The sequence below is a fragment of the Mesitornis unicolor genome, unplaced genomic scaffold (assembly GCF_000695765.1).
Source record: "Mesitornis unicolor isolate BGI_N332 unplaced genomic scaffold, ASM69576v1 scaffold35448, whole genome shotgun sequence".
NCBI classification, from domain to species: Eukaryota; Metazoa; Chordata; class Aves; order Mesitornithiformes; family Mesitornithidae; genus Mesitornis; species Mesitornis unicolor.
The window spans coordinates 15,847-40,977 of NW_010201837.1; the positions used below are offsets into that span (position 1 = coordinate 15,847).

At 37.0% G+C, this 25,131-nt stretch overlaps 1 protein-coding gene across 1 annotated transcript in view; it reads left to right on the forward strand.

The window, feature by feature from the left end:
- QSER1 (glutamine and serine rich 1) overlaps window positions 1-25,131 on the forward strand; it is a 26,830-nt gene continuing 1,699 nt past the window's right edge. The window contains exons 1-10 of the mRNA XM_010190225.1: window positions 1-106; window positions 1,353-1,517; window positions 4,841-8,545; window positions 11,315-11,610; window positions 13,010-13,126; window positions 13,749-13,882; window positions 16,181-16,392; window positions 18,039-18,176; window positions 19,580-19,677; window positions 23,757-23,909. Of these exons, the coding sequence (XP_010188527.1) occupies window positions 1,379-1,517; window positions 4,841-8,545; window positions 11,315-11,610; window positions 13,010-13,126; window positions 13,749-13,882; window positions 16,181-16,392; window positions 18,039-18,176; window positions 19,580-19,677; window positions 23,757-23,909 (4,992 nt within the window). The 5' untranslated portion in view covers window positions 1-106; window positions 1,353-1,378. The remainder of the gene's footprint in view (window positions 107-1,352; window positions 1,518-4,840; window positions 8,546-11,314; window positions 11,611-13,009; window positions 13,127-13,748; window positions 13,883-16,180; window positions 16,393-18,038; window positions 18,177-19,579; window positions 19,678-23,756; window positions 23,910-25,131) is intronic.

The window sequence follows — 25,131 nt, forward strand, 5'->3', positions numbered from 1 at the left end:
TATGGAGGAGGACATTCATCCCATTCAGAAACAGATCTTCTTCACAGACAGACATACACAGCTTCTCATCAGCTTCCTGGATACTCTACTACACACCATCCTACTGGTAACTGTCCATATAATGAAATTATAGCTTAAATACCTAAAGAAAAAAAAGCTAATTTAGATTCAAGTTGATGAATTTTATAATCAGAGGCATTTTGTCATGTAGGTGGTGGCAAGTGGTATTAAAATAGCTGAGTTTGTAGTAGAAAGTTAGCAATTAGTTGTTAGATTTATCAAAATGCCTTAAGTAGAAAGGAAACTATAAGAGAGGGGTTATGCTCAGTAACTTATTGTTGGTTCTTAAACGAGCTACATTCATTCCTTAAAACACAGGGCTTGGTCTATGCATAAGGACCAAACATTTAAGTATGCGTCAAAGCCAGCTGCAGAAATCACGCCAATTCTTTTAGAGTGAAACAAATAGTAAAACTAATGCAAGTCGGAGCATGCTGTTGGTAGTACTTAGATGTGCAAACTAAGGCATGGTGCTGGGGGAAAGTTAAAATTTACTTTAATATAGTAACAGGTTAGGCTGCATTAGTTCTGCATCAGGTTCTGTCTGTGAACCTGATGATAGCCTGCCTCCATATCAGGAGAAGACAAGACATGACCTCTTCGCGCCCGCTTTGCAAGCCAGTTTCTAAGGCAAGATATTTTAGCTCATTTGCTGACTGGAATCTACAGTCTCTTGGCCAGGCCCTCGATCAGGATGATCGAGGGTCAGAACTGCAGAGAATGTTTCAGTGTGCAGCCCCTGCAGTCTTGACATAATCTCTCTGAGTTTCACCAGTGCTTCCCATTGAGCCCCTCTGTTATCGAAAGGTGGGAGTGACAGGGAGCACACAAAGGTGTTTGTTGAAACAAGGAATGCAACCAAAACTCCTTTTCTTGTGCCAGTCCTGCCCAGAAGTGCGAACTGCTACAAGGGGAAAAAAGTTGATATGGAGAAGTTAAACCCATTTCAGAAGGAATTCTTAATGTTTAAACAGTTCTTGTAAAAAACATGGAGCAGTGAATCTTCAGGAGAAGGGAGAATTTTATTGGTATACCTAAATATTGTTTTTAAGCATTGTATTTGACACACATTTAATAATAGATGTTAAAATGTATACTGAAGTTCCAATGTACAGTTGCAACACTGTAAAACAGTTAAACACTGAAAAATCAATGTACTTTAATAATATTGCTACTGTTTCATATGTTATTTTTCATGAATTATGAATGTATATGCTCGTTATTTGATTGAACTTCTTGCAAGTTCCTCTGAATTGTCTCATTTTGTTTCATTTCCCTCCACCTTTTTCTAGGTCTTTCAGGAATATTTGATACCAGTATGCACAGTGCTGGCAGTAACACTAAGGAAACTTCTTCAGTTATGAATTTTCTCTCTGCTATTGAGTCTCGTACCGCTCCGTCAGTCTCTTCAGGATCCACCCTTTTACCACAATTCAGGGCTCCTTCCTGGCAGACAGGTGAAAAATTTCTCTTGAAATATTATTTTGTCATGATTGTATTGAGTGCTGGGGAGAATTTGAATCAAATATGTCCTGACTAACTGAAAAGGCTGCATGTCTTCTTCTTTTCCATCTCGGTATTTAAAAATCTCAAAATCAATGAAATTATATTAGCAGAAAAATTGTATTACAAGAAGGATTATACGGACAGAAGTTCTCATTGTTTAGAAGAAATTTAGATGTGTAGGATATTATTTTGTCTTAATGAGTTGAATTTATTCTCCAACTTTGTTTGGAATTAGTCTCACTAACACCATGAGCATATTTAGGTAGGTTACCTGTACATCCTAGCAGATCTTTCATTCTCAAACTGTATTCCCCATCAGTTCTTCAGTGACATTACTACTAAAACTCTATGAATAACCTAAGCCCCACTGTACACAGAAGTAATGAGTGAGGTGTTCTCAAAAAGAAGGTCTGAGATGCATGTTGCATAAAAATAAGTGATCTAATTTATAAATAAACATACATGCCGTCTTTTTTGGCAGCCTGCCTTCTGTAAACCTCCCTCGTCTTTCAGGCCTTCTCTGCAGAGCAGGAAACTTGCATATTTGAGCTTGCTATAGACAGCCACACCAAGATAAGTGTTGTGACTGCATCTGTGGGTAGCTTCAAGTTATGGTTAATCTTATGACTATGCCGCTGTGCAGTGAATCAGATCTATTCACTGATCTGACAGAAGAAGTTTGGGTGGTATTTTTTCCTTTGGTGGGATGGTTTTTCACTGTATCAGCAAGATGATCTGTGTCTCTGCAGCTGTACAATCGCTGGTTCTGATTTAGGGAGGAGGTGTAAGGTAAGAGGAGGGAAGAGTTGAACAGCCCTTTTGTTGACAGTTTGCTCTTGGTCTGTTAAGTGTAATGTGCAGCTGCAGTCTGTGAAGAGCTACTCAAAAAGTTGAGAAGAGAATGTGGGTTTTTATTCACCATGGACAAAACCAGATAGGTGGGAGCACAGATGAAAGTGCTCAGTCTGTCAGAAAAATCTTTATATAAATCAGTGGTGTTTAGAGTTGTGATGACCCATCCTCACATCAGATTGTCAGCTGGGAAGAAATGTTTTTCTCTCTTCGTCCTAGCCTTTTCTCCATTGCAGCCTGCCTAGCAGTGAATTGTGAAGAATGGGGAGACATGCTGTGGGTCGGGTTTGATGTTGATACCAGTGATTGAGAGACTTCTCAGTACTCATTACTAAGAACTCATCAGTAAGCCCATTTTCAATATTACCGGTTCTCTCAACTTTCTGTTGTCCTTTAATACTTTTGCTGTTTTTCTATATCCTTCTGTCTTTCCCAAATGTCTTTTGAGAGCTTTGTTTTCTACAGGCTTTTTTGATGAGGGAAAACAAATGCTCATCACTGTTCAAGGTGACCTTTCTTTACAAGGGATTTTTACTTTGGCTTTTTCTCCAAACCCTGCAACAGCTTATTTTAGGAGGAAAAGAGGAACAGTATGCTGGTTATATTGTCCTACCAGTTCTTCCTTTGGTATGCGGGATGTGTTACCAGTATTGATTTCTTAGGATAGTGCGAGATGTCTGTGCACACAACTTGCTACCTTTGCCATGCCTTTTGTCTGCTACTCTGCAAAAGTAAAATATAAAACCCAGCAGTTCTGTCATAATTGTGCTTCTGTGGCTGGTTCTTCTCTGGTTTAAGAAATTACCAACATGGTAGGAAGGGCTTTGATTTATGGAAGAGAAGGGGAAAATACAGGTTAGATGAGAAATGAACGTCTGTAGTTACTATAGGTATAAACTCTTCCCCTTTGAGTCTTCTGAATGCCCCTACCTTCGTGGTAGTGGTAGGGATCAATAAAAGAGAACCCAGTTGTACATAATGTTGCAGTTTTTTAGACTAGGAAAACAAAAAACATTAAAACACTGCGTATGCTTTCTTAGTCAGAAAGACCTTGTTGTTGACTAATGAAAAATACCTTGGCATTCTTTCAGTATCACTTCGCTTCATATCAGTTTGTCTTGAACTGAGAGGTAGAAACAAAGACTTTCTTTTGCAGTTTCATCTGAAACTTCCAAAGCAATGGTATGATTAAGTTGCAGTTAGTTTAAGAGAACATAATACGTTTTTAAATTAAAATTGGTGTGGTTTTTTTTTTTTTGCTGAAATATTTGTCTCTAAAGAAGCTTTATTTACTGAGCAATTTTTATTTAGTCTTAGATGGTCTGAAGCTAAAGGCTGTTTTAAGTATTCAAGAAAAACTGAAAAACATCATAATATACCGGTGATTTTATATTTTTCTGATTTGCATACCCTTGTAAATTGCCCAGTGGAATTTGATTCAGTTACAGATTCCATTATGAGAAGCTTAAGCCTCTCTGAGAATAAACTTGCTGTCTTCACTTTTGTTCACAGACTTTGGAAATAACACACAAAGTTCACCAGTACCTGCAAGTTACAGGGTGAATACAACTGAATGATACAGATCACTGCTGTAAGCCGCAGAGCTCACAAGGGAATTTCACACTGCTATTTCAGTTGGAGTAGTATACTCTGTTGAGAAGTCTTGTTTAAGCCAGAATGTCATATCACTGTCTGCATGCAAATAAATGATGTTGTACCTTCCACTTGGATAGTTGCTATTGTACTGTGCAGATAGTTGCTATCTTGGATATTTTGGACTCCCACTTTAGAAAACATACAAATCATATCTATACTTTGTATTGGAAATCAAAGCCCTCCTTTAAGAAACATATATTGCGAAGTGTATAGGCCATTAGCTATTTCACTGTAAGCTCTAAAAGGTTTCACATAAAGTGAGTTATAAAATATTGGTGAGGGTAAATGAAAGAGATGGAATTGCTTCTTTACCTGCATATGTATTACAATTGGTAAGGTGTGATTTTGCTTTTTTACTGTATGTTAAAGGTGTTCAGGGCTGTTGATCACTTGTTCTCTACTATGAACTTCTTTTAAACTGAAATAAAAAGTAATAGAGCCTTTAGTTTCAAAGCAGAATTAGTCTTGTACCCTTTTTTTAATCCACAATTTGCATCTTGAGGGTGTGAGTTTTTTCATTTTGCAGTTCACTGTAGGTATAGAATTTGGAATTCTTAAACTCTGCACTTCTGGTTTGAAAATTACACACAAGAAGTGCCTCTCTGTCTATGCTTTTGTTGAGAAGAGTGATGATTCTAAAGAAGGTTCTATTTGTAAATGCTGCAAGATCTTACAATTAAGTGAGTTCCAGAAATGCAGAGAATTGTAACTTTTAAAGCTCCCTTATGCTCTTTTTCCCTTCTTGTTTTGTTTTTGTTTTTTCCAGGTATGCATTCCTCAACAACCACAGAACTATTTGTTACTGGAGCTTTGCCAACTTCTGGAACATTTCCACCAACATCTGCTTTATCAGCATATCAGCATCCCAACACTTTCAGCAGTAGAAACTTTGCTACTACCCCTTCTCTTAGTCTTCAAGATACTACTTTCAGTGCTTCATCAAATGGTCTGTTAACTACTCATGATCCTTTATTACAGATTAAAACATCGCAAGGCACTGTTCCAACTGCTTTGACGTTTGAGCGCCTAGGCAGTTCTGTTTTGAGTACCAGTATACCACCTCAGTCATCAACATATCGTTCTGCTCAAGAATCTGCACCCCATCTTTTGCAACCTCAATTTAGTTTGTTGCCTTCAACCCTTGGAGGAGCTCCGCAGGTTTCTCAGGCATATAGCACATCTGTTTTTACTGGTTCCTCTGGTTCTATTGATAGAGCACTTCAGCGAGAATGTAGTGTTATTAAACACCATCAGCGGCCTTCAAGTACTCAGACTGTTCAGGCTCAACTGACTGTTTCACAGCATTCCTTACACAGCTATTTAACGAGTACAAGTGGAGTTAATTTTCAGGATACATCTAGGCACTCAGCATTATCCTGCAGTCCAGTTGGAGATGTTACTCAGGTGAGCAATGGAGGGCCACAGCAGAAGACTTCTCAAGTCACAGTGGAACTTGCTCAGTCATACACATCTGCAATTCCATCACTTGGTTTTCCATCTGCTTCCACAGCAAAAGTGAAAAACTGTTCTACAGAGCAGCCTCCAAGGTCAACAAAGACCCCCAAACCTCAAAGTGTAGCTCCCTCTGTGCAGACGCAAAGCTATGCCAAAACTGCACAAAACCAGAGTTCTGTCATTACAGGCCAAGCACAGATCTATTCTACAGCACAGCTCCCAAGCCTCCTGTCAGTTAGCCAGTCCCAAAACTATGCTTCTTCCCAGGCTCAGAATGTGCCACCTGTCAGTCACTCACAGGAGTTCTCATCCAGCAAGGTTGAGAAGCTCCCCTCACTGTATAAAACATTGACTTTTTCTGGGCAATCGCAAACTATTGCTTCTGATAGTCAAACTCTAAGTTACTCCTCAGAGGAACAGGTATTGACTTCAGTTCCGAATGAGAACTACTCTGGGCAAACGAGGGAACTTTCTTCAGTCAGCCAATCTCAGAGCTACTCTTCCAGTCACTCTCAGGGTTTATCTCCAGGTAGCCAATCCCAAGTTAGTTTTTCATCTCAATCACAAGTTTTATCAGCTGTTAGTCCTTCAGAAAGCTATTCTTCAGGGCAGTCTTTAACATTAACGTCGCCTTCTCTTTCCTTTAATGCCTCTCCTCGGATACAAACTCTTCCAGCCTCAAGTCCTAATCAGAGCTATATTTCTTTACATTCTTCTCAGAACTCTCAGTCACAAGAATCCTCCTCTCCACAGTCTCAAAAGTTTTTACCATCTGTCCAGTCACCTCCTTTTGCATCCGCAGCTCATTCACAGACATTGCAGAACAACAGGCCTTCCTCGGAAACAAAGTCATATGTTAAAAGGAAGTCTGACTCTAATTTGTATGCCTCATCAAAACAAGAGGAGGAATTATCGATGGAGGATATGCAGGCATTGCAGCAGCAAGCTACTCTTGAATCTTCTACTCAAAGGCTAACTGATGAGGAAATCAATACTCAGGATGCATCCTATAGGGTCTCAAAAGCAGATGACAGATACTCTCAAAGTGTAATTAGAAGTAACTCTCGTCTTGAAGATCAAGTTGTTGGACTTGCTCTTCAAGGAGCAAAAAAAGATGAAAGAATGGTCAATTCTGTGGAACAGCTTTCCCAACATATTGGCCACATCACTAGCTTAAGCCATGATATAAAGAAGACAGCTAATTTAATGCAAACAACACAAGTAACTGTGAGTGCTAAAGAACTAAACCAGCAACATTCTCTTATGCATAAGGTACATGAAAGTAAAGCTCAAGAACAGCAAGGCCAGGTCATTAGTACTCCATCACAGGTTCAGCCTCATGCTTTAAGACATGGTCACCAGCTATGTTTGCCCAGCGCACAGGTACTTCTGGAGTCGGCCTGTGACTTGCAGATTCTTCATCAGTCGATACTGCAGTCGGGTTTAGGGCAAGCAAAGGTATCACCACAAGTGCAAAGAATACAGAGTCCTCAGCAGGTGACACACCCATTCCTTCAGATGGATGGTCATATTATTCAAAGTAATGGGGGTCATTCTCAGCAACAGCTTCATACTCAGAATTCGGAAGTAATGAAAATGGACATTTCTGAGCCCTCAAAACCACTACAGCAACATTTGACAACAAAAGATCATTTTACTCAGACAAATCAACATGATTCAAAAAATCAGTTTGTTTCTCTTAGTTCAATATGTTTCCCAGAATCTATACTTCTCAGTGATGAGAGGAATATATTATCCAACGTAGATGACATCTTAGCAGCAACAGCAGCAGCCTGTGGAGTGACACCATCTGACTTTGCCAAATCAGCTTCTAATGAAGAGGAAATCCAATCTGTTGAAAGTAGTGAGGAGTCTAAAACACAGTTCCGATCAATGGATGTAAGACATGTGTCTTCTGGTTTCAGTGCCTCACCTACTGTAGTTGGAAAGCCAGCAAGCATAAGTAATATTTCTCTGAATGGAGGCCAAATTACTATAAATCTTACACCAGTGTCAACAATACAGACAAAAGCTGTGAACCTTGATCAACAACACACTGAAACGTCCGATCAAAATTTGCCAAGAAGAATTACCTCTCCCACCCTTGGCCCTGGTCAAGAAGAGCAAGAGCAAGGGGCTGTTCCGGTTAAGAAACAATCTAGCAACAGTCATGAACCTGAAGAAGATAACGATGTTTCTGCTGATGGTATGCTGAATGCAAGAGACCAGGAATTTGTCTCAAGCAGTAAGAGTTTAAGTGAAGAAAGTGCTGCTTCAGAGAATGATTTTAATGTGGGTGCTGGTGATGGTACAGTAGTAAGTAACCAGTCCAAGGGTCCATTGCAGCCACTATCTGTGCCCCAAAGCGGAGATGGAATCATTAGAGCTGAAGAAGAATGCCAAGACTTAACTCAAGGGAACCTTCAGAAGAAAAAAAGCAAAGGAAAAAGCCAAAACAAAAATGCTGCAGAAGATGACAGTGCAATTCAGAAACAGGTAAAAAGAAGTGGACAGTGTAAGCGACAAAATTCAAGAGGAAATGACTCATGTTTGACATACTCTTCTCCTGTTTCTGAAAGTTGTTATGATACTTACCAGCATCAAGAAAGAATGAGGCAAAAAATTAAAGAAGTTGAAGAAAAACAGCCCGAAGTCAAAACAGGATTTATCGCATCTTTTTTAGACTTTCTAAAGTCTGGGCCTAGGCAACAGTTTTCAGCTCCAGCTGTACGAATGCCAAACAGGACTAGGCGGCCGGCTACCCAAATAGTTCGCACCCCTTGCCTACAGTCCTCCACAAAGCCTCAGCCAGCGGCAGCAGCACCTGTAACTACTGAGGTTAGTGGAGAAAGTCCAACCAAAAAAGTTGATGAAGAACTTAAGAAAAATTTGGAAGCGTTGCCTTCATTTTCTTCTGATGAAGATGATTCTGTGGGAGGTAACCATGATCTTCAGAAGAGCATCTCTACTGCATTGTCAGCTCTGGATGATACATCTGATAGAAAGAACAAATCAGGTAAAACAGTTACTATGGGTGCATATATTGAAGGAGATATCCAGCTGATGGGGAAAAAAATAATAACTTTAGCTATCTTAGGTTCAGATAAAGTTTCTGATTGGTTTTGGTTTTAATCATAGCCATGATTAAGAGTTCTGCTCAAAGGGTCTGTTGGCTCTGAACTAGTGTTTTCTACAATTAGGAAACACGTAGGTAAACTTTAATGCTGCTTAAGTCTGACTCTTCTAATGGCAGAAAGTTATTTTGTCCCAGAACTGAAATAATGTCTGTTCTCTTCTCTGGCTTAGAATGCTAAATATAATTTTAATCTGGGAAACTCAACAAACCATCATGTCAGAAGTTTTAAATGTATTTTTTAAAAAATCTAGCAAGAAAATATATTAATTAAAAAAATATATTAAACCCCATCAGCAGGGGTTAAGTTCTTCCTGGGTCGAGTTAAGCATGCACTTTCTGTGATGATAGAATATGTTTATGAAAACAATTTTTGCACTTCTAAACTGAGTGCTGGTTTGGCTCGTCTTGCCCAGGATGGAAGTCATTTGACTTTGATTTCAGCTGTATGAATCAGGAGCATTGTAGCTCTGTGTTGATACACTTTTAGCAAAAGAACAAAATCTAGGAAGGGTTTTTTCGGGCAGGGAGAGGCAGGCAGCCACCACTGATCACAGTAGTAGTTAGTTTTTCACATACTTCTCAGTGTCGCTTGCATTACATCTATGCTGTACGCTGGTGTTCATAGATTTAACTGATGCTGCTTTGTTCTGAAGTATTTTCAACATCGTATTTTTACCTAGATAGACCTTTTCAGCGAAGTTTCTTTTCTCTGGTAAGCAGTTAAAAACTCTGCAGCCAATCACATAACTCTGCTAGTTCAAGAGAAATACCATTACCTTCCAAAATAATCGCAGGGAGAAAATGAAACATTTCTTAAACTCTTTTCATAGGCTGATTCTTAACAAAATAGAATAAAGTAATTTTTTCCCTTTTTAGATTAAAGGAGAGAGGGAGGCTTTTTCCTTAGGAGTGACGTGATTTACTGAGAAATACATAGCACAATTTAAATTAAATGGTAATAATCAGACCTAAAAAAAACAAACAAAAAGATTGCAGAATACATGATATAGTAAACAGTACGTCATCTTGATTATGGTGGTTTTCTTTGTGGATATTTCTATTAAATTATGTTAATACATTTTGGAGAGGTTGTTACAGAAGATGAAGTTCCTCATCTGTATTTCAGTTGAGTATTTTAATCAAGAAAGCAGTGACTCTTTTTCCCCGGAAAGCCAAAATGTGGACAGTGCCATGGTGTGAGCCTTTTGCTGAAGCCTGTTAATTTTAATAAGCCATGTTCTGTGTACAGCTTCCTAAGGAAATATTTCAAAGGTTTTTTGTTGGGTGGGTATTTCCATTAGTGTTTTATTTGCAGTGATTTCTTCTACAGTGTTATTCTATCTTATTTATTATTTGTAAGGATGTAATATTTATACTACCAACTTCTTTGAATTCTTGTTTTGCTGTATATGAGATTGTACATTATTCAGATTCTTACTTGCTGGTATTTTGCACATTTTCTAGTAATTCCCTCTTTTGTCTGTTTTTCCATATAAGTATGGAGAGACATTGCAATGTAGCATTTTGTTGGTAGTATAAGTAGCATATGTATGTTTGCCTACTGTCCTGATGAATGTAAATATACTTGGGGAGCTAATAATGCTGTGTCTAACTAAAGCTGTCATAGCTTTCACTGAACAAAAAAATAAAACGTTTTTGCAATAATGTGGTATGATATATCCAGAAGTACTTATTTCATGGCTTAGCAGTTTTACTGAATTGATGTAATGAATCTTCATTTATCTGTAAGTAGCTTCTGTATTGGCACACTGAGTTGATACTTAATTCATTTGGTTTGAATCGCTTTTATTAAAATATGTCACTGTATCTTTTTTCTATTTTTCCAAGTGAAAGTCAACAAATAACAGTGATTATAACAAAACTGTAAAATGGTTATATTAAATTTGAAGCCAGTTTCCTAAGTGATACTAATGTTATAGCTGATATAACTTTATTTCTTTTAGATCAGCAAGTCAGTGTAAAAATAATATGTATAAAAGAGTATAAAGTAGTATCTACAAAGGATTCTTTTTTCAGTGGGAAAAGATAATTTTGAAAGGTGGGAGTTTCCTTTGGCTCTTGGATATAGAGAAGGAGAAGCATGTTCTTTCCCTCTGTTTTGTATTGTCAGTTCTCATTGCTCACCTCTGTTAATATTAAAAAATATAGTGCAAAAGTTTTAATCTGAAACTTCTAGTTACATAATCACAGATATAAATGTCCAAAAGTCATACAGCAAATGTTTTTGTATCTCATGTATATTTCTTTCCTTAGTCCAATTTTAAGACTTTGCTTAGCATCAGGTTAAAAACAAGATTCAGTTTTGTAACTGTTACTGTTGTATTTGCTTAATCACATGAAGTACAAAAGTATTTCCTGTTGATCAAATTGTTTTCTAAAGCATTCATTTTTGTTATTTCTGGCTGCTAACAGATGCAGCAGTTTAATACAAATAGACGTATACTAGCTACAATATTTTGGCTTTGCTTAAGGCTTAGTTATGACCAAAGTAACGCTTCTATTTTAACTACAATAGTTGTTTTTAATATGTATTGTAACAGAAAAGAAGAAAAATAAATCTACTTCCCATTTTATGTTACTCACCTTTGACTTTTTTTTTTAAACTAAAATTTGGTATTTTTTCTTCAGAAGCTGAAAAGGCAGCGGTTGCTGCTGCTGCTGCCACTGCCACTGCTGCTGTAATAAAGCAGGAGTCTGCACAGACAACTCCTCCTGTAGTCAACGCGCAGGAGAAAATGAATCCAGCTGACCCCTTAAAAGTAGCTCAACAGGATGCTGTGACTGCAGAGCAATTGGCAAAAATGCAGGCAGCTGTTGCAATAGAAGGATGTACTGATGAGGAGGATACGGACAGTGGAGGAGAGGGCATGTACAGAGAACGTGATGAGTTTGTAGTGAAGATTGAAGATATAGAGACACTAAAGGTAATCAGAATACTTCTTGTGAGGTGGGGGAAGGGGAAGCCCGCAAAATATTTTGCATATGAATTTAGCCTCAACAAACTACTGAAAGGGGAAAGGCTGCAGATTAGTCTTCTGTTTCTATTCTAATATTTTCTGACTGCTGCCAAGATGCCTTAAAGGTATCTTTCTAGTGCTGGTTATGAAGATGTTTTGGATATACATGACCTATTTTATGCTATATACATAATAAAGTAAATCTACATGCTGGTAACCTCTGTTAGAACTTGAAATTACCTTTTTAATATGAAAGCATAAATTTTTCACAGGCTCTTTACTACTTTTTTACGATCATAGTAGTAAGATGTAGGTAGTAAGTGGAAGGTATTGAGGAAATTACTTTTGGATTTTGCAAAATATCTTGGAATTGCCTTGTCTTCTTTCTTGGAAGAGGTTCTGCTTGCTATTCCAACAAGAAATGGCTTCTCTAAGCAACCAGTACAGTTCTTCACATCAGTTTATGGAAATGTATGTTGTTGTCTTTAATTTCTTGGTTTGGTTTGCCACTTCTACACTTTAAATTCTTCTGCATGTTTACATTTCCTTTTGTTGCTCTCATAGCCAGCAATATTCTTACCATTAACCTCTGATACATTTGACTACTTGCCTATGTGTTCATCCTCTTGAGTTTGTTTTAAATGAATATATATCTTTAGGTTTTTTTAAATATTAATGAAAAAGGAACCAATGTTTGATTGTATGTTTTCAAAAAATAGGTTTTTTGAGTTAGTAGTTTGCATGTAGTATTTATAGAGAATTATCATTAGAGCTAATAATTACAAATTTGTTTTCAACAGTTTTTTTTTCCTCAAACTGTGTGAAGAAGAAAATCAACTCAAACTTTTTTTTTGGTTAAGCTGAACTGAAAGTGTAAAATTGGGTTCACTAATTCATACTGAGCTATCTCTTTTCACACTAGTGCAGACATTGTGCCGTAATGTACCTGGGCTTCTGCTACAGAATCTCTAGGGACCTTCAAGCTTATTGCTACTTGTGATTCTTGCATTTTTGTTTTTAAAAATATTTCATGCAGCAATAGAATAAAAAATTGGAATAATGCTGTATTGTTTTATAAAATAAAGTTCTGTGGCTCAGTTGCATGGTACGCAAGTTAAGACATCACACCAGAGGCAAAGCTGGTTGGCAGAACTTCATCACTGTGAAAGTAAAATATGTAGATTGCATTATACTTACGTAGTTCATGTCATATCTTGAGACAGCACATAATGACTGTGGGTTTGAAATTTTGAATTACTTATTTCAATTTTATCCCTGGGTAACTTGCTCAAAAATATAATGCACAAACACATTTCTGAGAGAAAAATAAGCACTGTTTTTAGCAAATAATTTTATGTTCTTACAGGTCGCTTTGCAAACGGGAAAAGAACCTCCAGCTATTTGGAAAGTACAGAAGGCTTTATTGCAAAAGTTTGTTCCTGAAGTGCGAGATGGGCAGAGAGAATTTGCTGCTACTAATAGCGTGAGTCTTAAAAATTCCTTATGAAACATCACTGGAACTGATTTCCTTAATGGAAGTCTAGGAAACAAAATACAATGTGTTTCTGACATACATTCTTGGCAAGCGTCCTTGAGAAGGGAAAAAAAAGTTTCTTGACTTCCTCCTACTCTGAAACTCTCTCTAAATATATTCATTGGTAGCTCCTTTGCTTTCCAGCATGGGTTCTTTGGTATCATTCAGGCTGCGTAAAGGAACAAGTTTTCACAACCAGAATACAATCAGTGGAAGCAGGCTTGTGAACCAACTGCTTTCCACAGTGGGAAGGATACAGGTAGGATACAATTTCAACAGGCAGCCCTTTGCCAGGCAGGTAATCCTTTTGAGGTAACAAATGGGGAGGATTAAATAAAGGGAGAAAATGAAGCCAAAAGTACCTCTTGCCTTATTTTCTTACTTTAAATACTATATGGAAATCCATTAGCAAATTTATCTTAAATTATAAATGCTGTAGGATGGCTCATCGTTGTATGTAAACGAGTTGTTTTTAAACTGACTCTTTTTCTTTAGTATTTAAATTTCTAATTGTTAAACTGAATAATTTTACTTAACAGAAATACTTGTCTATTTATTTTTTTTTTTTTAGTATCTTGGGTATTTCGGGGATGCAAAAACAAAATACAAACGAGTGTATGTGAAGTTCATTGAAAATGCAAACAAAAAGGAATATGTCAGAGTATGTTCAAAAAAGCCACGAATCAAGCCTGTACCATCAACAAGGTATTTTACTTTAATTTGTTTTTTATCTTGCCACATCATTTTCATATTAAGAACACACCTATTTTAATAAACAAGACTTATAACTCAGGATTATTTTAATTCAGCTTTAGGTTGGAAACTGAGAACTTTGTGGTTTGCTCTAAGGAATGAGACATAAATTACTCCCATATCAAGACTTCTGTACCTTGAATCTGTGGATTGCAATAATCGTTCATCTTAAAGGTGTTGGAGCTCCACATGATCTTTCTTTCTGTTATCTTTTGCCCCATTACTCAACATAAGGAGTAAGGATAGAAGCCTACAGGTGTAATGATTTTAATTTTTTGTGTTGTTTTCTCCTGTCCTGTGGACTTTGCAAGTGAGGAATGTTTTTTCTGGGTTGCTTTAATGACCATCCTGACCAGTATATTAGAAGTACCATGCTTTCTTCTCAATCCTGGAAAGTTAATGTAAAAATGAAAGTTCATAGGTTGTCACAAGGATGTTTTTCCTTCTTTAGGCCTTGGTATTTTACTTTTCTTATTGCACCTGCCCTAACACCCTCACGCTGCCCCAGAAAGCCTTATAACTTTGAGTCTTCCCATGTAACCTCCATCCATGCCTTCAAATCAGTAATTCCGGTAGTGTTGCTTTTAAGCCACCACCAGGGATAAATAAAACCCAGATGAATCTATCACTCTGAAGAGCCATGTAAAGAATGCAGGGCAAACATCATATGGTTTTGATTATGCTGGTAAATATGTAACTAGCCCTGCAAAATGTTACGACCGCAGGTGTGTCTCACACAGGTACTTTGGCTGTCTCAGGTATTTCCTGTCACCTTCCTTCTGATAAGGTTTTCACTGTCCTTCACCTGATCAGGGTTTTGCTGTTGCATCCTGTGTTGACCTTTGATTGTGCTGTTGGAAAAGATTGCAGATTCTGTATTGTACAAACCCTGCCATGCTTTAATGCTTATTTTATCTTCTCACAACTTCAGGTGATACCTGAAGGTTTTTTCTCTCTGGATTTTCAGTAATTATAATTTGATGCAGATATGTTTTCTTTATCAGTTATTAGTAAACTGTAATGAAAAAAAACACATTGCTTTTCATTCAAGAAATTACTGGGTTTTTAAGTCTAGTTTGCTCTCAAAGAAAGCAGTGCAATCAGATAATCAGTTTTATAAAATAATCGTGAAGTACTTAAAACTAGCTAGGATTTTGATGCTCTTTTTTTTCTTGGGCTGCAGATGACTGTTCCAGGACCTGTTCCTCCAGTGCTCTGAAACAATCCTGTCTTTTTAACAAAACATGATTGTGTTTAGCTTGTATCTATATGTTCTTATCTCGGTACTGTTTTTGGTTATTATTTCTGTCTTTCCCTGGTGTTTATACTACATGATGTATTTCTGGAGAGGAGTCAGATTCCACCTCTGTCTTTGTTTCGCTAAGATGGATTAAGCACGGTCTTACAACTCCCTCACAGAAGGCAGGCTTTCCATTTCTCTAATCATTCTAATGTCTGTTGTCGCCATCCATTTTGGTTTGAAATCTTCATCTCTGACAGATGGCTAGAATTATTCTCAGTGTTCCAGAAGATACTAACAGTGTTTCTGCTGTACGTTTCACTGCTTTCCTGTTTGAACTTTCCCATTTGGACAAAAAAATCTTACCTGTCATTTCCCCGAATTGTATTTCCCCGCCATGTTCTCAAAACTGTAGTGCATTATTAGTTTTTAAGTACGTAACTTTGTATTTATGATATTAAGTTTCCTGTTTACCTCACTATTTTGAGTGGTGGGAAGAGAAAGGAGAGGAGTTGTCTGGTTTCTTATTGCAGTCCTCAAGATCCTGCATTTCCTGCATTTTTACCTGAATGCAATTCTCTTCTATCTTTGTATGGATACAATAACCCAAATTCACTTAGTCTGCGTATCTCATTGATTACTCATATTTCTTCAAGTCTATCGAGTCTGGGTTTTTTTTTTTATTAAATAATAAATTTTAACATTAGCTCCAGTCTCCTGTAGTTCATAAAGTCTACTAACATTGGGCAATTTAACTTTCTGTTCCCATCAAACTAGTTATGAAATTGGGATGCTATTTAATCATAGGTAGTTGAAAATAATTCCGAAGCATTATGTAAAAAATATAGTAGTATAGTGTATGTAACCTAATTCCTAGTTCCATGTCAGAATACAGTAAGTATATATAATCCATGGAGAATATATTCTGGTTAAATAAGTCTAAAGCTATTTTATTAATGTCATAAACTTTTGTGTTAATTATTTTGATAAAGATCGTTCTTACATTGCAGGACTATTCATGGCAAACCTAGTAGTAGCAACAATAAAACCCCCGATCCACCAACACCAAAACCAACTGCAACAAAAATCTCTTCTGTGAAACCCAAAGCTAAACAGCCAAAGGTAAAGGCTGAACCACCACCAAAGAAAAGGAAAAAGTGGAAAGAAGAGTTTTCATCTTCCCAGTCTGATTCTTCACCTGAGGCCCAGAGTGATGAGGATGGTGAGCGAGATACTACTGTTAGCATCTAGGCCTATTTGATCTTAACTGAAAATAGTATTATAAAAATATGTTGCTTGATCTTGCAAATTTTTCTTTATGAGCCTCAGGAAAACAAAATTAAAATCCTACAGTGCCACATAAAATTGGTTTCTTAAAAATGTGTTGCTTGTAGGTGTATGAGCAAATGTGTGTAACGGAAGTTACCACAAATGTAGTTTATCAATTAGATAAGTATATATTTACTGCTTGCTTTCTAAGATGGGTACAACTGCAGGAGAAAGAGCTGATGTGATTTTCAAGTACATCTCTAGAATCAGATTTTTTAATTTTAATTTTCCACTGTGACTCCCATGTCACGTCTGAAATAACATTCCTGCAATGCCTGTCTGCATGCAGATGTAGGCAGAATTCAGATGTTACTGTTATTTATTCAAAACCCAAGGAGAAAAAGCAGTTAAGCAGTTGACTTTTTGGTTGCTTCATTGCTTGTCTAAATGCCAGCTGTTCAAATGCAACCTGCTGAGCAGATTTGCTGCTAAGACATTCACGGTGTCTTGGAACATTGATATACGACATCTGCAGTAATTCTCTAGAACAGAAAGGAATTTTTGCAGTGTACTATGTTTATAAAGATTACCTGTGGTAGCAGATGCACAGTGGGTTTTTTGCAGGTTTTTTTGTTTATTTCCTGCAAGTTTGAAGTTAAACTGTGTAGTACCCATGCTTTGTATTGCCGTACTTCCAAAGCATATTGGCCTTGGTGACTTTAGCTATAGATGAGCTAGGGTTGGTGAACTGGAAGAGTGCCTCTGCTGAAGGCAGCACCTTTAAAATTACATTTTTCAAGCAACTTACTCAACCATTAATATGTACAACTGCCCATATTTGAACCTTGAAGTAACCTGCTGATGATAGTCACCCATAGAAGTGAGGGTGTCTGAGAATGTTTAACAGCCTTGCCTGCTAAATTACTGAAAAATAGTGCAATCATACATGGAGCCTATAAAAAGCTCCAGAATGCTTACTAGTAGTGATGACTCCGTGCGTGTGTTTAAAATTACTGTCCATGAAAAAATAAAAGCTTCCTCAGGAAAAGTACAAATAAGCCTACATTGCTGCTCTGGTAAAATTTGTTTTACATGCTTTTTGTGAATTGGACAATTTGGTGGGATTGACTTTGGTGTACACAGGCTCCTAAGTGTCAGTAGTGCTTTTCAATGTTCTTCTGTTGGACAACTTTGAGGTTTGCAGTTTTAGGAGGTACTTGCATTGACATGAAACCTGCACTTAGGGTGCTTAGCTTGACTGGAGTTACTCATTGTCCCTTTTCTCTAGACTTTCATCTACAAAAATAGAAAAATGTTTAGAGTCCCTAAAATATGATAATCTGAATGCTGATAGTTACAAGTAACTACATGTTTCTACAAAAAACTGTACCATTTGTACCAGATTTGGTGTTTGTACCTGGATTTTGCATGAAAGTAGCTTGAGTATTATTTCTGATTGTGCAGAGTTTTAATCTCTTAAGATACCAGTAGAGGTCACTTGTGTTTTAAGAGAGAAAGCCTGCAGTTTTGAGAAACACAAATATTTGCAGGATATTGAAGGAAAAAAGTCACTGTCACTATATTATGATTAATTTTCAGAGGTTGTACCTCCGGCTCCCCTTGTTACTCGCTTTTTGAATACAAGAGCTATGAAAGAGACCTTTAAGAGCTACATGGAGTTGCTTGTTAGCATTGCCTTGGATCCAGACACAATGCAAGCCTTGGAAAAAAGCAATGGTACAGTATGTTTAACATTTGTATGTTTTTGTTAGATTTTAAGGTTATTAATCAGTAAGGCAAATGTATTTTAAAAAATTTAGAAACCCACTAAACTTTTAGCTACATACCCATATCTGAAGAACACTCTCTGTAAATTGCTTGTACACGTGTGCATATAGCATGTGTATGTTTATTTGTATTATCTCTTTGAATAATCGAAGTAATATAGAAATACTGTTTTGTCTGCTTTGTTACATTAGGGTTGTGCTGTGAATGTCACAACTGAGCTCTTTGTTCCTGCTGTTACTGTCTTTTACAATCTTAGCAAACATTTATTTCAAATTAGTGTGTCAAGAGTGTGTTTACTTTCTTATGAAGAAGTAAGGTTATAAGTAGTTCTGGTTCTTGCTGCTATTAAAAATTCTGGTTTTCGAACTCTGAAAAGTTACAATTCTCATCAAAGACAACTGCATTTCACGTTTTCTTTGGGGAGATGATGTCTGGACTTATTTATAGTGGACTTCAGGATACAAGACAAAACTGTTCCATTTCTCAAAATGTAGCAAAACACTCCTGTACCACAGAATCACAGAACATTAGGGGTTGGAAGGGACCTCAAAAGGTCATCTAGTCCAACCCCCCTGGATAAAGATAAAAGTCCTAAAAGAGCAATAATTTCACGTATTATTTAGTTGCTGGCTGTTGTTCTGTACTATATTCTGTTTGCATGTATTTAAAAAAATCTGTTTTCTAGAGTCTCCTTTCCTGGTTTGCTCTGGTTGTTCATCAGTGCACACTTACTTCAAGGTTTCATACCCATGTGTTATGTCAGTAGTCCCCCTAAAAGCAAAAAAATTAAATTCATAAGTAAAAGACTCCGTCCTGAACTGTAAATTTTCATTTATGGCCAGATGCCTATGTTCAATTAATCATTTGAATTTACAGTGGTTTATCAGATAACTTTTATCAGTAAACGCTTTTCTCAGTTTCTTTTGTTACAAATGCCAGCAGGGTCATTTCTTGTAACATGGAACAGAGAATGTCAAAAACACATGCTTGTCTTCATAAAACTGCCAGTTGTAATGCACAGAAGAGGATTATCCAGGAAATGGTTTGAAATCGTCTCTATGATTTATGCTCTATATTGTTCTATCTTAATTTTTTCCTTTCAACAAAGAAAAGTCAGAAGGAGCAGAGTTGCAGTCAGCAATTAAGTTGCGTAATATGTAGACCAAATGCAGATGTAGACTGATGCAAAAGAAGATTTTTTTTTTCCTCTCATGTTTGAAATTAGTTTATGTACAAATTACATTATTTTTCACTACTGCAGTTTATGTGAATGGGTAGAAGTATAGATAGAACAGGAATCTCAATACTGTGCGTGTCTCAGTAATCATCTGCTGTGTTTTTTTGTCTTTTAGATGAGCTACTTTTGCCTCACATGAGAAAAATTGATGGTATGCTGAATGACAATAGGAAAAGGCTGCTTTCCAAATTACGCTTGGATCATACTTTCAAGGTATTCTTTTTTAAATTCTAGGATTTTCAAAGTAATGTTATAAGTAAGTCATTTAATGCATACCATGCAGGCACAACTTAAAACCCAGAAGGTAAATTTGTAACAGAAGTGAATATGGATTTGAAAGAGATGCTATAAATTCAATGCTTGTATGTGGCATTTGGAGAACATTTTGTGATGGCGGAGTTTGTACTGCTAAGGTAAAGTTTTAATTTTACTCCACAAGCTTTCTGGTTCATTCTCAAACATTTTTTTCTTTTAAGCTCCTGAAGTTTGCCAAAAGGAAATCTGTTTGCTGTCCGTGTAGAGCTTTTTGTTAACTGGTTGTATTGCCTAGAAATCTCATACATGAACACTACTGAAATTCTTTGAAGTAGAGAATATGATCACAGTAGTTTAAAACCAGGACAGAGGGACTTGAGAACAACTCATTTTTTGCACTCCTTCATGTATCTTCAGCATGGAAGACTGGGAACAGTGTGGATAACAAGCCCATATTACAGCAGCTTGGACACAGTAATAAAAATCGGGTCTGGATGTGAACAGGGAAGAGAGCAGCCATACCATCTCAGTAGAGAGAAGGTAAACAGGAGGATAATTGCTGCGGCTCTTACCCTTCTCACTCACCCTCCAAGCAACAAGGCAGATTTCAAAAGTGCAGTAAAGTGAATTAAGGTTATTTTCCACTCATGTCTGGGAACTAGTTGTCAATGTCTATCAGATTGATTATTTCTTCCTATAAGAGTTTTGGAAACAACAACAGACCTGTTTATAAGGACCAAAAGACCAAACATGCTCTTTCGTGTCTTTCTCCTGTCCTCTTATGTCCATAGTAGAGAGACATTTGGAAAATTAGTTGTCTCTTTAAAAGATTTCTCCACGACCTATTCCTGCTAAGTCTTATGGGACACTAAGTGATCTTATTTCAGGGATGAGAGCATCATCAACCAGTGAAACAGCTTTAATTCACGCTATTCTTGAACTTCTTTATTGGTAGTTATGCTGTCTTTCTAATAGCTGCATGATTTGTACCTACTTAAACAGAATTTCTTGTGTCTTCCTCCTTACTGTAGGAAGGCGTGGGGAGGTCTGTGTACTTTCAAACCATACGCAGAGCCTCAGAGAGGTAGCATGTATTAACCCTCCATTTTTGTTTTCCTTTAATGGTAAAGACTTCTGTTTTAATAGTTTAATAGTTTGCTTTTTAGACCTGTTCATGCAGAGAAGATAGGCTGCATTAAGGTAGGATATGAATTAGTAGAATTCTGGTTACATTCACAGTACACACAAAGTTAGAGGTACCTTATTTTGTTTTTTTCCAGTTTAAGGGGGGGGAAAAAAATCTAATCTTCTGTAATACTAATGTGATTACAGCTGCTTATTCAGTTAGAGTTCATAACTAATTGAATAGCTTTGCTGTGTGTTCTCTTGGAAGCAGATAATGTATCGTATCACTAAAGTTAGCTTAAGCCTGTATTTCACAGTATGATCTGCAAGAAGTTAATGGAGTTACGAATTGTCATCATTTAACCCCAGCTGACAGCTAAGCACCACACAGCTGCTTGCTCACTCCCCTGCAGCAGGACTGGGGAGAGAACTGAAAGGGTAGAAGTGAGAAATACTCGTGAGTTGAGATAAAGACAGTTTAATAGGTAAAGCAAACATGGTGCATATAAACAAATTCATTCACTCCTTCCCATCAGCAGGCAGGTGTTCAGCCATCTCCAGGAAAGCAGGGCTCCATCATGTCTAGCTGGTACTTGTGAAGACAAGTGCCGTAACTCTACATTTGCTGCCGCTTCCTCCTCCTCTCCCCAGCTTTATATGCTGTGCATGATGTCATGTGGTATGGGATATCCCTTGGGTCAGTTGGGGTCAGCTGTCCCAGCTGTGTCCCCTCCCAGCTTCTTGTGCACCCCGGCCTACTCACTGGTGGGGTGATGTGAGGAGCAGAAAAGGCCTTGATTCTGTATAAGCACTGCTCAGCAGTAACTAAAATGACCATGTATTGTCAACACTGTGTTCAGCACAAATCCAAAACATGGTCCTGTACTAGCTGCTATGAGGAAAATTAGCTCCATCCCAGCCAAAACCAGCACGTGTATGTAAGGGAATGTAGGTGAGGAAGGGATCTGCTTGTGATACTAACTAAGAGATAAAAAACCTTTTATGTTTGCCTTCTGATATGAAGGTACTGATTTGTGCCATCCTTGGGCCAATATTTTGGATAAAAATGAGATTCTTATTTGTCATCATGGGTGTTTGTGTTGGTTAGGAAAATGTGTGTTGTAAGATTCAGGTTTAATACGGGAAAGTGTGCTTCTGTTCCAGCTTTGATGAAGTGACTTGCTCAGATATTCGAGCTGAATGAGGCACTGCTGCAAGCAATAAGTGAAAAGTATAGTTATAATTCATGAGTATTATTCAGTTTGAGTATTTTTACTGTTCTGCATTGATAAGCATGGAAGAATTAAACAATATTTTTTCCACTGGATACAGTTAATATATTTTAGCACTGTATTACAAACTAAATCAGGCACTGAAGTTAGCAGTCAGTGTTTGATAGTTTTGCCTGTAACTTTTTTTTGTAGTTCTAACAGTTTATTGTGTCCTTTCGGTTACAGTTTTTTATAAACAAAATTAGGAAATATTACTGTTGCTTTAGTTGAAGCTCAGTAAATGAAGCATCTTAAGTGAACTATGTAAATTTAATTTGGAAATAATCACCATTTTATGTCTTGTGCTCTCAAAGATGCAGAAATCACTAGTATCTTCATTCCAATTCAAATTTGTCTGTTTTAGATCAGTGACCCGGCCATGTAAACTGTTCTGGTTAATAAGAATTCTCCAGGAGGAAGGCAGAAGTGGCCAAAGCCTCTTGACACTCAGATTCAACTTTCAGGAAGACTATTACAGTGGATAGAAAAACTAAATAACTTAAACCTGTTGAAGTTGTTCCAGTTTGAAAGCACCGCAATGAATACTGTATATGGACAGGTTAGCTAGTTGAGGTTACTGCTACCACTGTGCAAAGATCTCTGTGCAGTAGATTTTGTAGCTTTTTACAGAGAGGGTTTTTTTATAAAGGGAAAAATGGCTGATGTATATAAAGTGCTAAAACATTATAGGCAGGCGAGATTTTTGAATTCTAGTACTGCTTATTAAAAGAAAATACAAAAATTTAGTCAACTTCGTATTTTAACCCAATAGTCCAAATTAGGTCTTTAAGCTGCAGCATTGATACATTTTTCTGTATGCCTGATTTCCTCCCCCCCCATACTGCAGTATAATACAAATATATATATGTTCATTTAACTTGAAATATTTTTTTCAGGATCAGATCACATAGCATAACAGAACCATTTGAGAGCAGCTGCTATATGCATCTATACCATATGTTAGCAGCTGCTAACATAATGCTGTATTGATACAACAAAGTTGTATTCAAATTTACTCATGCAAATAATGTAGAACTGAAGCTGGTAGAAATGCAGTTCACTCCCATGAGTTAATATGCCTTAAAAACTTGTGCTTTTTTTGAGCCAGCCATGTACTTTACTGTGCGTAAGCTTTATTATCTTACAGATATGATAAGATGCAATTAATTTGTATTTTGCAGTAGCCAGACAAAAACTATGAAGATATTTAGGCATCCAATCCCTGCTACAATTGGCAGACTTCCTATGCCTGACTAGGCATTAAATACTTAGGCATTTCCAAGTAACTTGGCCTTAGAGATTCTTGGGTAGAAATGGAATGAAAACATTTTAAAAGGTAAAAATTGCCTAGTGGAGCCTTTTACTTTTTCTGATGAAAGAATCACAGATGATAATATGAGACACAATAAAAGGATCTTCATGTCCTGAAAAATTACAGTAGTCAAGAACAGGTGGTCATGTTTTTCAAACTGTATGTGGTTGCTTGATCCGCTAAAGACCTCTTAATCAGTTTTTTATGGAAGAATAGATTAGGCTGCACTTTCACTTTTCAAAGAAATCTGGCCAGTTTATCAGCATTCTGGGTGGCTGGCTATTCTTGACTTTTTCATAATCCTTTCTCTTTATATGCTTTGTTTAAAGAGCGCTTTGGAAAACTTTCCTGAACTGACAGTGATCACTCGGGATTCTAAAACAAAAAGTGGAGGAACATCTGTGTCAAAAATCAAAATGAATGGTAAAGCTTACAACAAGAAAACACTGAGGGCTTCTAAATCAACCACTAAATTAGCACAGGTGAGTGTGCAGGGGGTTTATTGCTGCCACCATCTGACTTCTAATATGATAACCACATTTATATGAAATACTGCTTCATGTATTAGGATTTTTGGTAGATTTATTAAGATGTAAAATCTTTGTTGAATGAAGTGCTTTTTCTGTAGCAAGGGAATGTTAAAAAAACCCAACATTTCAAGCAGTATATTAAGTAATTGTTTTAACTCATCTGTGAAACATAGTTATATTCCAGGAGGGAGACAAAATATAATAAATAATTTCATTATTATTTCCTTATTTAAGTTCTATGTTTAGACCCAAATGCTCTAATCCTGTATATTTATACAGGAAGTCTCCTGTAGCAACTATTCAAGATTGCAGGAAGATGAAGTAGATGCTGCTTCCCTTATGCCCGCAGCAGTCGGTAGGTGTAGTTGGATGGGAAGGGAGAGGTGAGCTCTGCTGTTGCTGTACTTCTTGCCCGTTGTAGCATGCCGAACAGCAGAGCTCTTCTGGAGCCAATTCCACTTCTGTCAACACCAGAATAAGGACTGAACTTCAGACCCTGTTTCTGTGTAGCCATCAGCCTCCTGGACTGTTGCTGGAGCAGCAACATGTTGCCTTCAACATTGCAGTTGTGGTAAAATCACTCTGTAGCTCGTAATGATAACAGCTTCTTAAATGTGCTGCAAAATCTAAAGTAAATGATACAGTGGCTTGTAGATAAAAAGTGAAAAATTCATGCTGTAAAAACTAAGACTAGATAACACTTTAAAAAAAAAGTTAGTTCTTCATTGCTCCTTTGTTTCCAATGACAGATGGAGCTGTGTATCTTAAATAAAAAAAAAGTTTTTAAAAGTAACATTGTAAATCTTGAGCTGCACACATTGTTTATTTCCATAGGATTCCTAGGGAACATTGTAACTGGATTTTGCTGGGTACTGGGTCACATAAGCTTAATTCCCAGCAGTAAATTGTGGCTAGACAAATGAACTGTAAATATAGCCTTATATTTCTTGCCAAAGTAATGTGATAGATAAGTATAGATCAGCTCTTCTGAAGCACAAACCACATGCTTTTTTTGCAATGATACCCATCGATCTGGTAGAAAAATAGTTAAGCTTTTATATTCCTGCATTAATTCTTCAGAAGGGTATGTCTTGCCTGTTTTAGACTTGCAGTGCATTCAGGAGGATTTAAAGTGTTCTTAAACCTAGTTTTGATAAAATAACTCAGTAGGGGA